At 49.3% G+C, this 15,597-nt stretch overlaps 1 protein-coding gene across 1 annotated transcript in view; it reads left to right on the forward strand.

Annotated features, from left to right (window-relative positions):
- The window catches only part of rbl2 (retinoblastoma-like 2 (p130)), a 42,173-nt gene that overhangs the window by 18,420 nt on the left and 8,156 nt on the right, over positions 1 to 15,597 (forward strand). The window contains exons 12-13 of the mRNA XM_023985980.2: positions 12,266 to 12,430; positions 12,617 to 12,713. Coding sequence (XP_023841748.1) covers positions 12,266 to 12,430; positions 12,617 to 12,713 — 262 coding nt within the window. The remainder of the gene's footprint in view (positions 1 to 12,265; positions 12,431 to 12,616; positions 12,714 to 15,597) is intronic.

The raw sequence follows: 15,597 nt of genomic DNA on the forward strand, positions 1-15,597 counted from the left end.
ATAAAATGCAACCTAAATAGGCTCCCCAATCAGAGACAACGATAAACAGCTGTCTCTGATTGGGAACCCATCAGGCCACCATAAACCTACATACCCTAGACAAACAAAAACCCCCTAACATACAAAAACTAAACAAACCACCCTTGTCACACCCTGACCTAACCAAAAAAAAAGAAGCAAATATAACTAAAGTCGGGCGTGACAGTACCAACCACAAAGGTTGGACTCCCGGCAACCTAAACGTGGAGGGTCGGGGGCATTTCGCCTCCGCGTGGCAGCATCTCGGGCCCCGGACAGAGGCGACTCTGGCAGCTCCGGCGGAGGGCGACTCTGGCAGCTCAGCGGACAGGAGGGCGACTCTGGCAGCTCCGGACAGGAGGGCGACTCTGGCAGCTCCGGACAGGAGGGCGACTCGGCAAGCTCACGGACAGGAGGGCGACTCGGCAGCTCCGACAGGAGGGCGACTCCGGGCAGCTCCGGACAGGAAGGGCGACTCGGCAGCCCGACAGGAGGGGACTCGGCAGCTCCGGACAGGAGGGCGACTCGGCAGCTCCGACAGGAGGGACTCCGGCACTCCGGACAGGAGGGGCGACTCCGCAGCTCCGGACAGGAGGGCGACTCGCGGCAGCTCGCGGACAGGAGGGCGACTCCGGCAGCTCCGGACAGGAGGCGACTCCGGCAGCTCCGCCACAGGAGGGCGCCTCCGGCAGCTCCGGACAGGAGGGAGACTCCGGCGCTCGGACGGAGGGACTCCGGCAGTCGGACAGGAGGGAGACTCCGGCAGCTCCGGACAGGAGGGAGACTCCGGCAGCTCCGGACAGGAGGGCGTTGCTGGAGGGTCCGGACTGGAGGAGACTCTGGAGGGAGGAGACGCAGCACATGCTAGTGGTGGGCTTCCACAGGGCCCACCAGGCTGGGGAGACTACAGGTGGCCTGGTGCGCAGAGGAGGCACCGGATGAACCGGCTGTTGGGGGAGCTCCGGTGCGCAGGCCTTTTGGCACCACTCCTCCAGGCTCTGAATGCCCACTTTAGCGGCGGTCCTCCAGAGTGCAGGCACAGGTCGAACGCGGGCTGTGGGGGAGCACTGGAGATCTGGTGCTCAACGCCGGAGTCTCCGGACGGAGGCGACTCCGGCAGCTCCGACAGGAGGGCGACTCCGGCAGCTCCGACAGGGGGCGAGCTCCGGCGCTCCGGACAGAAGGGGCGACTCCGGCAGCTCCGGACAGGAGGGACGAGCTCCGGCCTGCTCCGGACAGGAGGGAGACTCGGCAGCTCCGGACAGGAGGGAGAACTCCGGCAGCTCCGGACACGGAGGGAAGACTCCGGCAGCTCCGCCAGGAGGGAGCTCCGGCAGCTCCGGACAGGAGGGCGTTGCTGGAGGGTCCGGACTGGAGGGAGACTCTGGAGGAGGAGACGCAGAGACATGCTAGTCGCGTGGGGCTCCACAGGGCCCACCAGGCTGGGGAGACCTACAGGTGGCCTGGTGCGCAGAGGAGGCACCGGATGAACCGGGCTGTGGGGGAGCTCCGGTGCGCAGCTTGGCACCATCTCCTCCAGGCTGAATGCCCACTTAGCCCGGTCGCTCCAGAGGGCAGGCACAGGTCGAACCGGGCTGTGGGGGAGCACTGGAGATCTGGTGCTCAAGCGCTCGCACCTCTCCATTAGGCTCAATGCCCACTTTCGCCCGACACGGGCGAAGCGCAAGCATAGGACGAACTGAACCCTCCCAGGCCCCGGAGACACAGTACGACGCCGGCGCGGATACCCTGGGCCGAAACAGCGCACTGGAGACCAAACACGCTGAGCTGGCACAATCCGCCCTGGCTGGATGCCACTCTCGCATGGCAATTGCGGGGGGCTGGCCTATAGCGCTCCGGGCTATGAGCGGCGCACTGGCGACACCGTGCACTTACCGCATACACGGTGCCTGACCAGTACCACGGCTGTCTCCGGTAAGCACGGGGAGTTGGCTCAGGTCTATCGCCTGACTCCGCCAATCTCCCCGTGTGCCCTCCCCAAAAAATGTTTGGGGCTGCCTCTCGTGCATGCTGTGCTGCCTTGCCTCATATCGCCGCCTCTCAGCTTTCGCTGCCTCTAGCTCCTCCTTCGGGCGGCGATATTCCCCAGCCTGTCTCCAGGGTCCCTGTCCGTCCAATTACTCCTCCAAAGTCCAGGAGTCCTGAACCCTCTGCTCCTCGATACACGCTGCTTGGTCCTTTGGTGGTGGGTAGTTTGTCACGGCCGTTTAAAGGAGTGGACCAAGGCACAGCGTTTTGAGCGTACATACTTCTTTATTTAATGATGTCGCCAACAAACAATAAATTCCAAACGACACGTGAAGCCAACGTGTGCATCCAGGCAACTAAACATGGACACCTACCCACAAAACCAACATGGAAAATGGCAACCTAAATAGGCTCCCCAATCAGAGACAACGAATAACAGCTGTCTCTGATTGGATACCCTTTCAGGCCACCATAAACTTACATACCCCTAGACAATCACAAATCCCATAGATAACCAATGGTGGCGGACGTAAAGGTAATGGCGGACTGAGCGAAGTTTAGTAGAGAACCTCAAGATAAAACGTAATATTCAATATCGGCAAGTTAGACTAAATATTAGCACTACATAATCTGGTGGGTGATAACCTTCAATCTGGATAATAACACAAAACAAATCTTAAGACTAGAGACATTTATCGACAAATATTACGAAAAAAGCAACACCCAAACTGACGGAGAGTAAGACAGGGGAACCGATTTCAAAACGCAAACGTGACTATTCTACAGACACAGACGATTTAATATTTTCACCACCGGGAATGGTAAAGGTCGAAACCGATCTGTGAAATCAATAAATGACAAACTGGGTATACTTGAATTAGTTAGTAAGGATATAAGAGTTGAAGGCAAGCCTCGAGATGAGTGATGAAAACCTGTGACATTGGAGAAGGAAACACACAAGCTAAAAGGGACAGTCAATAAGATTGAAACCGAAATGAATGAACTTTACTTGACATAAAGACTAGATCAATGAGAGAGAATCTGGTACTTACAGGTATCCAGGAGAAGAAGGGGAAGTTCCTGAATCTATAGTTAGAGAGTTCCTCCTTACAGCGCTTCAGATCCCACAAGAAGTTATCGACAAACCAACTTGAACATGTACACCGATTCGGACAGAGAGGCCAAAGGTGATGAACGCCCAATCATTGCCAAATTTGCTTCAATAAAAGATAAAATAATGGTTAAAGCCTGGGTAAAAGACTTGCTGGGACCAAAATTGCATGAATGATCAGTTTCCGAAGGAAATGCAGAACGGCGCGAAGTTCTGTATCCAATTTCAAAGAAAATAGATTAAAAGCGAAACGAGTAGCTCTCGTCGTTGATTAACTATATATTGATAACCAGTGTTCAGAGACACAAAAGACTACTCCATGGTTATTAAAATTATCAAAGTTCTCATAGATGAGGAAAATAAGGTCGTCAAGGTCTCATTTATTAAAACTTGTTACAAATCGATTCACCAAATATATTTTGAAAGAGGAAGTAAAGTACTTTAAGAATATGTTTTCGTTCAGGCTCTCCAATCTCACTAACTGAAACTTATTGTAATGGATTTTTTTCCTAATAATAAGTAAAATTAACATCTGTACAGAAAGACTCATGTGAAGGCCAAATTACAGAGGAGGAATTGGCTTGATGCAATTGGGGCCTTTACGGATCGGAAAACTCCAGGGCTGGATGGCATCACCAGTGAAGTATACAAAACTTTTTTGATATCTAAAAGCACCATTATTAGCTTGTTTTAACCACTCCTATATAAATGGTAGATTATCAGACACGCAACAAGAAGGTCTGATATCATTATTACTGAAAACAGGACCAAAGTGGTATATATAAAATCCAGTCCATTAAAAAATTGGAGACCTCTTACACTTCAGTGTTGTGATGCAAAAATCCTAGCAAAATGCTTGGCGCATAGATTAAAAAGTATTGTCAGATATTATTCATCCTAATCAGACGAGGTTTTTTACATGGACGATACATTGGAGATAATATAAGACAAGTACTGAACAATAGAACACTATGAAATATCGGGACACCAGGCCTGGTTTCATAGCTGATTTTGAAGGGCCTTTTCCCCTTTATTCAGATTACACCTGCTCACTTTCGGTTGTTTGAAAAGGAAATAATCTCCAAAATATCTTTCTTTTTTAAACAAGCCTTAGAAAGTTGGTTGCAATTTCAGTTTAATCCACCTGAAAGGACGGAGAAAATAGTACAACAAATATTGTGGTTAAATTCAAATATACTAATTGATAAAAAAAAACTGTATTTAATCGAAGAAATGTTTACAAAAGGTATCTTTTTAGTGAATGATATCATAAATAGGACTGGTGGAGTTATGTCACACATGCAGCTAACACAGACATATGGAAATGTCTGCTCTCCCCAAAATTACAACCAATTAATTGGAGCATTACCACAAAAATGGAAGAGGCAAGTAGAAGGGGAAAAAAATAAGGAACTTGTGTAAGGACCAAAAAACTGACAGCTGTGCCATATAAATTGCTAAATAGTTGGGAAGAGATTTGATGTACCCATTCCATGGCACATGGTTTATGAATTCATACGTAAAACAACGCCGGATTCAAAACTTTGAATTTTTCACTTTAAATTACTATACAAAATTCTTGCAACTAATAGAATGTTATATATATGGGGGATACAATCTTCCCAGCTCTGCAGATTCTGCTGTGAGGCAGAGTCATTAGATCATTTATTTTGGTATTGTCCATATGTAGCTCGTTTTTGGTCACAGGTCCAGGAATGGCTGAAGAATTGCAACATTTACCTAGAACTAATGCTACAGATAGCAATACTGGGTGATTTGAAAAGCCATAGTCAATCAATCAATAATATAATGATTATTTTAGCAAAAATGTTTATTTTTAATTTACAATCTGTAGAAGCTATGAGAATAGGAAGGTTCAATTCTTTTGTGAAGCATCACAGCACGGTTGAAAAATATATGGCAAATAGAGATCCGAAATGGGTGGTGTTGAGAGATAGATGGGAGGGATTGAATGGAGCTGAAGGGTGGGACTAATAACAAGATAAACAATGTAAAGCATACTGGATCTGTAAAATGTATATAGGTTCGGAACTTTTGTGAAATAGCATAGTTACAAATAGAAATCAAACTGGATGGACATCAGAAATAGAGGAAGGACTAAGAACAAACAAGAGAGAACTATTGTAAAGTAGACTGTGTCTGTAAAATGTGTATAATATGTATAAATTGAAGGTAAAAGCAGAAGTGTTTATTAGTTTACTCCAATTGGGGGATCGGTGGTAGAGTTTGCGGGGAATAATAATAAAGGTATTGTAATGCTCGTCTTCCTCCTCGTCTGAAGAGGAGCAAGGATCGGACCAAAACGCAGCGTGGGTTGAATACATAATAATTGTAATAATAATAACGAAGACGAAAAAAAACACTTGAACAAACTACAAAATAATAAACGACGTTAACAGACCTGAACTTGAGAACACATAAAACATGAACGCACGAACAGGTAGGAACGAACCGAAACAGTACCGTGTGGTGAAACAAACACAGACACAGCAACAATCACCCACAAACAAACAGTGAGAACAGCCTACCTTAATATGGTTCTCAATCAGAGGAAACGTAAAACACCTGCCCCTGATTGAGAACCATATCAGGCTAGTTGAATGAACCCAACATAGAAACACATAACATAGAATCCCACCCAGCTCACGTCCTGACCAACTAAACAATACAGAACAAAGGAAATAAGGTCAGGAACGTGACAGTACCCCCCCCCCCCAAGGTGCGGACTCCGGCCGCAAAACCTGAACCTATAGGGGAGGGTCTGGGTGGGCATCTGTCCAAGGTGGCGGCTCTGGCTCTGGACGTGGCCCCCACCCCACCATAGTTAATCCCGCTTCCGTGGCCTCCTCCTAATGGCGACCCTCCATATTAACCCACTGGCTTAAGGGGCAGCACCGGACTGAGGGGCAGCACCGGACTGAGGGGCAGCACCGGACTGAGGGCAGCACCGGACTGAGGGCAGGTCATGGCTGGCTGACGGCTCTGGCAGGTCATGGCTGGCTGACGGCTCTGGCAGGTCATGGCTGGCTGACGGCTCTGGCAGGTCATGTCTGGCGGGCGGCTTGGCGGCTCCTGTCTGGCGGCGGCTCCTGTCTGGCGGGCGCTCTGGCGGCTCCTGTCTGGTGGGCGGCTCTGGCGGCTCTGTCTGGCGGGCGGCTCTGGCGCTCCTGTCTGGGGGCGGCTCTGGCGGCTCCTGACTGACGGACGGCTCTAGCGGCTCCTGACTGACGGACGGTCTGAAGGCTCAGGACAGACGGGCAGTTCAGACCGCGGCTGGGCAGACGGGCAGTGGCAGATGGCACTGGGCAGACGGCAGTGCAGACGGCGCTGGGCAGACAGGCAGTGCAGACGGCGCTGGGCAGACGGCAGACTCTGGCCGGCTGAGGCGCACAGTAGGCCTAGTGCGTGGTGCCGGAACTGGTGGTACCGGGCTAAGGACACGCACCTTAAGGCTAGCGCGTGGAGCAGCAACAGGGCGCACAGGGCTCTGGAGACGCACAGGAGGCTTGGTGCGTGGTGCCGGAACTGGTGGTACCGGGCTGGAGACACGCACCACAGGGCGAGTGCGTGGAGGAGGAACAGGGCTCTGGAGACACACTGGAAGCCTGGTGCGTGGTGTTGGCACTGGTGGTACTGGGATGGGGCGGGGAGGTGGCGCCGGATATACCGGACGCGTGCAGGCGTACTGGCTCCCTTGAGCACCGAGCCTGCCCAACCTTACCTGGTTGAATGCTCCCCGTAGCCCGACCAGTGCGGCGAGGTGGAATAACCCGCACTGGGCTGTGTTGGCGAACCGGGGACACCATGCGTAAGGCTGGTGCCATGTATGCCGGCCCGAGGAGACGCACTGGAGACCAGACGCGTTGAGGCGGCTTCATGGCACCTGGCTCAATGCTCAATCTAGCCCGGCCGATACGAGGAGCTGGAATGTACCGCACCGGGCTAAGCAAACGTACAGGAGACACCGTGCGCTTTACCGCATAACACGTGGGTTATGCTCTCCACGGTAAGCTCGAGGAGTTGGCGCAGGTTTCCTACCTGACCTCGCCACACTCCCTTGTAGCCTCCCCCCCCCCAATACATTTTTGGGCTTGACTCTCGGGCTTCCTACCGCGTCGTCGTGCTGCCTCCATTCGCCGGTATCCCTCCTCACACTGCTCCAGAGAATCCCAGGCGGGCTCCGGCATTCTCCCTGGGTCGATCGCCCACCTGTCGATCTCCTCCCACGTAGTGTAGTCCAGACTCTGCTCCCATGTCCATTCTTCCTTGCGCTGCTCCTGCTGCCGCTGCCTGTTACCACGCTGCTTGGTCCTTTTGTGGTGGGTGATTCTGTAACGCTCGTCTTCCTCCTCGTCTGAAGAGGAGCAAGGATCGGACCAAAACGCAGCATGGGTTGAATACATAATAATTTTAATAATAATAACGAAGACGAAAAAAACACTTGAACAAACTACAAAATAATAAACGACGTTAACAGACCTGAACTTGAGAACACATAAAACATGAACGCACGAACAGGTAGGAACAAACGAACGAAACGAAACAGTACCGTGTGGTGAAACAAACACAGACACAGCAACAATCACCCACAAACAAACAGTGAGAACAGCCTACCTTAATATGGTTCTCAATCAGAGGAAACGTAAAACACCTGCCCCTGATTGAGAACCATATCAGGCTAGTTGAATGAACCCAACATAGAAACACATAACATAGAATGCCCACCCAGCTCACGTCCTGACCAACTAAACAATACAGAACAAAGGAAATAAGGTCATGAACGTGACCGGTATATTCTTTTTAAAAGTATGTATGTCTATATAGGTATGTGTATGTATATATGTGTATATGTATGCATGCGTGTATGGATATATATATTTACCCCAAAAATATGGGGGATTGGAAATGATGCAGACAATTACATTGGAAGCAATATTAAGCTGATCCACCCCTTAAATTTTTTTTTAAACAGCTGTCTCTGATTGGGAACCCATTCAGGCCACCATAAACCTACATACCCCTAGACAATACAAAATCCCCATATATAACCAAAAAACCCTAGACAATACAAAAACTAAACAAACCACCCTTGTCACACCCTGACCTAACCAAAAAATAAAGAAGCAAATATAACAGGGCGTGACAATAGCAATTAAACACTGGAATGGTAGATGTGCAAAAGATGCATGTGCAAGTAGAGATACTGGGGTGCAAAGGAGCAAGATAAATAAATACAGTATGGGGATGAGGTAGATAGATGGGCTGTTTGCAGATGGGCTATGTACAGGTGCAGTGATCTGTGAGCTGCTCTGACAGCTTGTGCTTAAAGCTAGCGAGGGAGATATGAGTCTCCAGCTTCAGTGATTTTTGCAGTTTGTTCCAGTCATTGGCAGCAGAGAACTGGAAGGAAAGGCGACCAAAGGAGGAATTGGCTTTGGGGGTGACCAGTGAGATAAACCTGCTGGAGCGCGTGCTACGAGTGGGTGCTGCTATGGTGACCAGTGAGCTGAGATAAGGCGGGGCTTTACCTAGCAGAGACTTGTAGATAACCTGTAGCCAGTGGGTTTGGCGACGAGTATGAAGGCCAACCAACGAGAGCGTACAGGTTGCAGTGGTGTGTAGTGTATGGGGCTTTGGTGACAAAACGGATGGCACTGTGATAGACTGCATCCAATTTGTTGAGTAGAGTGTTGGAGGCTATTTTATAGATGACATCGCCGAAATCGAGGATCGGTAGGATGGTCAGTTTTACTGATGTTTGGCAGCATGTGTGAAGGATGCTTTGTTGCGATTCTAGATTTAATTTTGGATTGGAGATGCTTAATGTGAGTCTGGAAGGAGAGTTTACAGTCTAATCAGACTCAAATCAGATTGCATAGCGGAGAAGGTACGGTGGGATTCAAAATGGTCGGTAATCTGTTAACTTGGCTTTCGAAGACCTTAGAAAGACAGGGTAGTATAGATATAGGTCTGTAGCAGTTTGGGTCTAGAGTGTCACCCCCTTTGAAGAGGGGGATGACCGCAGCAGCATTCCAATCTTTGGGAATCTCAGATGATACTAAAGAGAGGTTGAACAGACTAGTAATAGGGGTTGCAACAATTTCGGCAGATAATTTTAGAAAGAGAGGGTCCCGATTGTCTAGCCCGGCTGATTTGTAGGGGTCCAGATTTTGCCGCTCTTTCAGAACATCAGCTATCTGGATTTGGGTGAAGGAGAAATGGTGGGGTCTTGGGCGGGTTGCTGTGGAGGGTGCCGGGCAGTTGACCAGGGTAGGGGTAGCCAGGTGGAAAGCATGGCCAGCCGTAGAGAAATGCCTATTGAAATTCTCAATTATAGTGGATTTATCGGTGGTAACAGTGTTTCCTAGCCTCAGAGCAGTGGGCAGCTGGGAGGAGGTGCTCTTATTCTCCATGGACTTTACAGTGTCCCAGAACTTTTTTGAGTTTGTACTACAGGATGCAAATTTCTGTTTGAAAAAGCTAGCCTTAGCTTTCCTAACTGCCTGTGTATATTTGTTCCTAACTTCCCAGAAAAGTTGCATATCACGGGGGCTATTCGATGCTAATGCAGAACGCCACAGGATGTTTTTGTGCTGGTCAAGGGCAGACAGGTCTGGAGTGAACCAAGGACTATATCTATTCCTAGTTCTATATTTTTTTAATTGAGCATGCTTATTTAAGATCGTGAGGAAGGAACTTTTAAAGAATAACCAGGCATCGTCTACTGACGGGATGAGGTCAATGTCATTCCAGGATACCCCGGCCAGGTCGATTAGAAAGGCCTGCTCGCAGAAGTGTTTTAGGGAGCGTTTGACAGTGATGAGGGGTGGTTGTTTGATCGCAGACCCATTACAGATGCATGCAATGAAGCAGTGATCACTGAAATCTTGATTGAAAACAGCAGAGGTGTATTTGGAGGGCGGGTTAGTTAGGATGATGTCTATGAGGGTGCCCGTGTTTACGGATTTGGGGTTGTACCTGGTAGGTTCATTGATAATTTGTGTGAGATTGAGGACATCAAGCTTAGATTGTAGGATGGCCGGGGTGTTAAGCATGTCCCAGTTTAGGTCACCCAGTAGCACGAGCTCAGAAGATAGATGGGCAATCAATTCGCATATGGTGTCGAGGGCACAGCTGGGATCAGAGGGTGGTCTATAGCAGACGGCAACGGGGAGAGACTTGTTTCTAGAAAGGTGAATTTTTAGAAGCTCGAATTGTTTGGGTACAGACCTGCATAGTAAGACAAAACTCTGCAGGCTATCTTTGCAGTAGATTGCAACACCGCCCTCTTTGGCAGTTCTATCTTGGCGGAAAATGTTATAGTTAGGGATGTAGATTTCAGGGGTTTTGGTGGTTTTCCAGAGCCAGGATTCAGACACGGCTAAGACATCCGGGTTGGCAGAGTGTGCTAAAGCAGTGAGTAAAACAAACTTAGGGAGTAGGCTTCTAATGTTAACATGCATGAAACCAAGGCTTTTACGGTTACATAAGTCAACAAATGAGAGCACCTGGGGAGTAGGAGTGGAGCTAGGCACTGCAGGACCTGGATTAACCTCTACATCACCAGAGGAACAGAGGAGAAGTAGGATAAGGGTACGGCTAAAGGCTATACGAACTGGCCGTCTAGCACGTTCGGAACAAAGAGTAAAAGGAGCAGGTTTCTGGGCACGATAGCATAGATTCAAGGCATAGTGTACAGACAAAGGTAAGGTAGGATGTGAGTACATTGGAGGTTAACCTAGGCATTGAGTAATTATGAGAGAGATATAGTCTCTAGAGACGTTTAAACCAGGTGATGTCATCTCATATGTAGGAGGTGGAACAACATGGTTGGTTAAGGCATATTGAGCAGGGCTAGAGGCTCTACAGTGAAATAAGACAGTAATCACTAACGAGGACAGTAATGGACAAGGAATATTGATATTAGAGAGAGGTATGCGTAGCCAAGTGATCATATGGGTCCAGTGAGTGGTTGGGCTGGCTGGGGACACGGCGATTCAGACAGTTAGTAGGCCGGGGCTAACAAGCTAGCAGTTTGTAGGCCGGGGCTAACAAGCTAGCAGTTAGTAGGCCGGGGCTAACAAGCTAGCAGTTAGCAGACCGAGGCTAGCAAGCAAGCAATTAGCAAACCGGGGCTAGCAAGCTAGCAGTTGCAGACCGGGGCTCGCAAGCTAGCAGTTAGCAGACCGGGGATAGTAAGTTAGCAGAAGGGCCTTTGGGGGACGTCGCGATGGAGGTAAGTCTGTTTTTACCTCCTCGTGCTGTGACGTCGATAGACCAGTCGTGGATTAGTAGGGTTCCAAGTAGCTCTAGATAGCTAGCAGGCCGCAGTTAGCAGAATGGGCCTTCTGCGGACGTCGCGCCTGAGGGGCCTGTTGGAATCCTCGGGCAGATTATGTCGGTATTCCAGTCGTAGAGGATTGGCGGTGTTCCGTGCCCCATACCGGCAGTAGAAGGGGTCCGGATATTGTAGCCCAGGAGTGGGTAGCCCAGAAGCCCTAGCCGGGCTAGCTTCAGGCTAATTGGTGCTTGCTCCGGGATGTAAACGCTAGCCAGAAGTAGTCACCCGGGATTGCGGTTAGCTAGTTGCGAAGATCCAGATGAAAAGGTTCAGAGTTTGCGGTAGGAATCCGGGGATATGGAGAGAAAAATAGGTCCGTTATGCACTTTTTTGAGTCACATTGTATGAACTGGCGAGAGCTTTCCGAGCTAAAGGTTAGCTGATGACCGCTAGCAGTGGTTTGCTGACTGATAGCTGGTAGCTAGTTAGCTGGCTAGCTTCAGTTGAGGGATTCGATCCGAAGTAAATAGAAATACTTTAGAAAAAAACAGATCCACGCCGCATTGGGTGAGGCGGGTTGCAGGAGAGTATTTAGAAGTTGAGGTTTAGGAAAATATTTTTTAAAGATATGCGAAGAAAAATATATAAAAAGATTTATACAAGGGACACGACAGGACAAAGACGTCTGACTGCTACGCCATCTTGGAATCATCACACATACTGTATATGTTGACTGTTCTATTCACGAGTAATTGATTAGACTGTATGTAACCCCTGTCTGAGTGCTTCCATGTGTTTATGGATATATGTGTGCATGCATATCATATCTGTTTAATGTATCTCAGGTGATCGAGGTGCTGGTGCGGGTGGAGCAGGGTCTGTTCAGGAAGGTGGTGAAGCATCTGAACCAGGTGGAGGAGCAGGTTCTGGAGAGCCTGGCCTGGAGGGGGGGATCCCCGCTGTGGGACAGCGTCAGGGGGGCCAAGAACCAACCGCCCTCCTGCCAGGAGGTAGGACATCCACAGTACCCCTCCCAATCCTCATCACATTCACAGACAGGAAAATGATGCCAAGTCTCACTTCTCACCCACATGCTGAATCATGTGAACCCAAAGGAATACTGAATTCAATGTCTTGAAAAAGATGGACTGGACTGAAATTAGTACAAAATAATAATTGTTCTCATTGATGTTCAGGTGATGCCATCACAGCATCTGGAAGATGGGGACGGATCCGCCCCTCTCACCCCCAACAACCATGGCACTGACCTGGGCGCCAACCGTGGTGGGAAAGGTTAGTCAGTTAGCTTTTTATTCAGAAAGTCAGTTTGTCATTTAGCTCAAAATCAAATCAAGTGAAATTCTATTGGTCACATATACATGGTTAGCAAATGTTAATGTGAGTGCAGCAAAATGCTTGTGCTTCTAGTTCCGACAGTGCAGTAATATCTAACAAGTAATCTAACAATTTCCCAACAACTACCTAATACACACAAATCTAAAGGGGTGAATGAGAATATGTACATAAACTCTGCAAAAAAAGTAACGTCCTCTCACTGTCAACTGCGTTTATTTTCAGCAAACTTAACATGTGTAAATATTTGTATGAACATAACAAGATTCAACAACTGAGAACAATAAACTGAACCAAGTTCCACAGACATGTGACTAAAGAAATGGAATAATGTGTCCCTGAACAAAGGGGGGTCAAAATCAAAAGTAACAGTCAATATCTGGTGTGGCCACCAGCTGCATTAAGTACTGCAGTGCATCTCTTCATGGACTGCACCAGATTTGCCAGTTCTTGCTGTGAGATGTTACCCCACTCTTCTACCAAGGCACCTGCATGTCCCCAGACATTTCTGGGGGGAATGGCCCTCTCACCCTCCGATCCAACAGGTCCCAGACGTGCTCAATGGATTGAGATCCGGGCTCTTCGCTGGCCATGGCAGAACACTGACATTCCTGTCTTGCAGGAAATCACGCACAGAACGAGCAGTATGGCTGGTGGTATTGTCATGCTGGAGGGTCATATCAGATGACCTGTAGGAAGGGTACCACATGAGGGAGGAGATGTCTTCCCTGTAACGCACAGCGTTGAGATTGCCTGCAATGACAACAAGCTCAGTCCGATGATGCTGTGACACACCACCCCAGACCACGACGGACCCTCCACTCCCGCTCCAGAGTACAGGCCTCGGTGTAACGCTCATTCCCTTTGACGATAAACGCTCATTCCTTTGACGATAAAAGTGAAGAGCACTTTTTGCCAGTACTTCTCGGTCAGCGACGGTGGGTTTGTGCCCATAGCCGACGTTGTTTCCGCTGATATCTGGTGAGGACCTGCCTTACAACAGGCCTACAAGCCCTCAGTCCAGCCTCTCTCAGCCTATTGCGGACAGTCTGAGCACTGTGGAGGGATTGTGCGTTCCTGGTGTAACTCGGGCAGTTGTTGTTGCCATCCTGTACCTGTCCCGCAGGTGTGATGTTCAGATGTACCGATCCTGTGCAGGTGTTGTTACCCGTGGTCTGCCATTGCGAGGACGATCAGCTGTCCGTCCTGTCTCCCTGTAGCGCTGTTTTAGGCGTGTCACAGTACGGACATTGCAATTTATTGCCCAGGCCACATCTGCAGTCCTCATGCCTCCTTGCAGCATGCATAAGGCACGTTCACGCAGATGAGCAGTTTGCCTCCGGTGATGTGTTGTGCAGACCGCACCACCCTCTGGAGAGCCTTGCGGTTGAAGGCCGTGCGGTTGCCGTACCAGGCTGTGATACAGCCCGACAGGATGCTCTCAATTGGGTGACAAGCCAAATTTCTTCAGCCTCCTGAGGTTGAAGAGGCGCTGTTGCGTCTTCTTCACCACGCTGTCTGTGTGGGTGGACCATTTCAGTTTGTTCGTGATGTGTACGCTGAGGAACTTAAAACTTTACACCTTCTCCACTCCTGTCCCTTCGATATGAATAGGGGGCTGCTCCCTTCTTTGTTTTGTTGACGTTGAGTGAGAGGTTGTTTTCCTGACACCACACTCTGAGTGCCCTCGCCTCCTCCCTGTAGGCTGTTTCGTCGTTGTTGGTAATCAAGCCCACTGCTGTTGTGTCGTCTGCAAACTTGATGATTGAGTTGGATGCGTGCATGGCCACGCAGTCGTGGGTGAGCAGGGAGTACAGGAGGGGGCTGAGCACGCACCCTTGTGGGGCCCCAGTGTTGAGGGTCAGCGAAGTGGAGATGTTGTTCCCTACCTTCACCACCTGGGTCGGCCCGTCAGAAAATCCAGGACCCAATTGCACAGGGTAGGGTTGAGTCCCAGGGCCACCAGCTTGATGATGAGCTTGGAGGGTACTGAGCTGTAGTCAATGAACAGCATTCTTACAAAGGTATTCCTCTTGTCCAGATGGGATAGGGCATTGTCTCTGGACCTGTTGGGGCGTAATGCAAACTGAAGTGGGTTTAGGGTGGCCGGTAAGGTGGAGGTGATATGATCCTTGACTKGTCTCTCAAAGCACTTCATGATGACAGAAGTGAGTGCTATGGGGCGGTAGTCATTTAGTTCAATTATCTTGGCCTTCTTGGGTACAGGAACAATGGTGGCCATCTTGAAGCATGTGGGGACAGCAGACTGGGATAGGGAGCTATTGAATATGTCTGTAAACACACCAGCCAGCTGGTCTGCGCATGCTCTGAGGACGCGGCTGTCTGGGCCAGCAGCCTTGCGAGGGTTAACACGTTTAAATATTTTACTCACGTCGGCCACCGAGAAGGAGAGGAGGGGCACAGTCCTTAGAAGCTGTCTCTTATACACATCTAGATGTGTATAAGAGACAGGGTTAACACGTTTAAATGTTTTACTCACGTCGACCACGGAGAAGGAGAGGTGGGGGCGCAGTCCTTGTTAGTGGGCCGCGACGATGGCACTGTATTATCCTCAACGCGGGCAAAGAAAGTGTTTAGTCTGGAAGCGTGGCTGGTTTTCTTTTTGTAGTCCGTGATTTCCTGTAGACCCTGCCACATATGTCTCGTGTCTGAGCCGTTGAATTGCGACTCCACTTTGTCTCTATACTGACATTTTGCCTACACTGTAACTACACTGTTTATATTTTATATTCAGTCATATTCCCAGACCTCTTTCCATGGTTAAATGAGGTGGTTCGCGCTTTCAGTTTTGCGTGAATGCTGC

Source organism: Salvelinus sp. IW2-2015, linkage group LG4q.1:29 (assembly GCF_002910315.2).
Source record: "Salvelinus sp. IW2-2015 linkage group LG4q.1:29, ASM291031v2, whole genome shotgun sequence".
NCBI lineage: Eukaryota > Metazoa > Chordata > Actinopteri > Salmoniformes > Salmonidae > Salvelinus > Salvelinus sp. IW2-2015.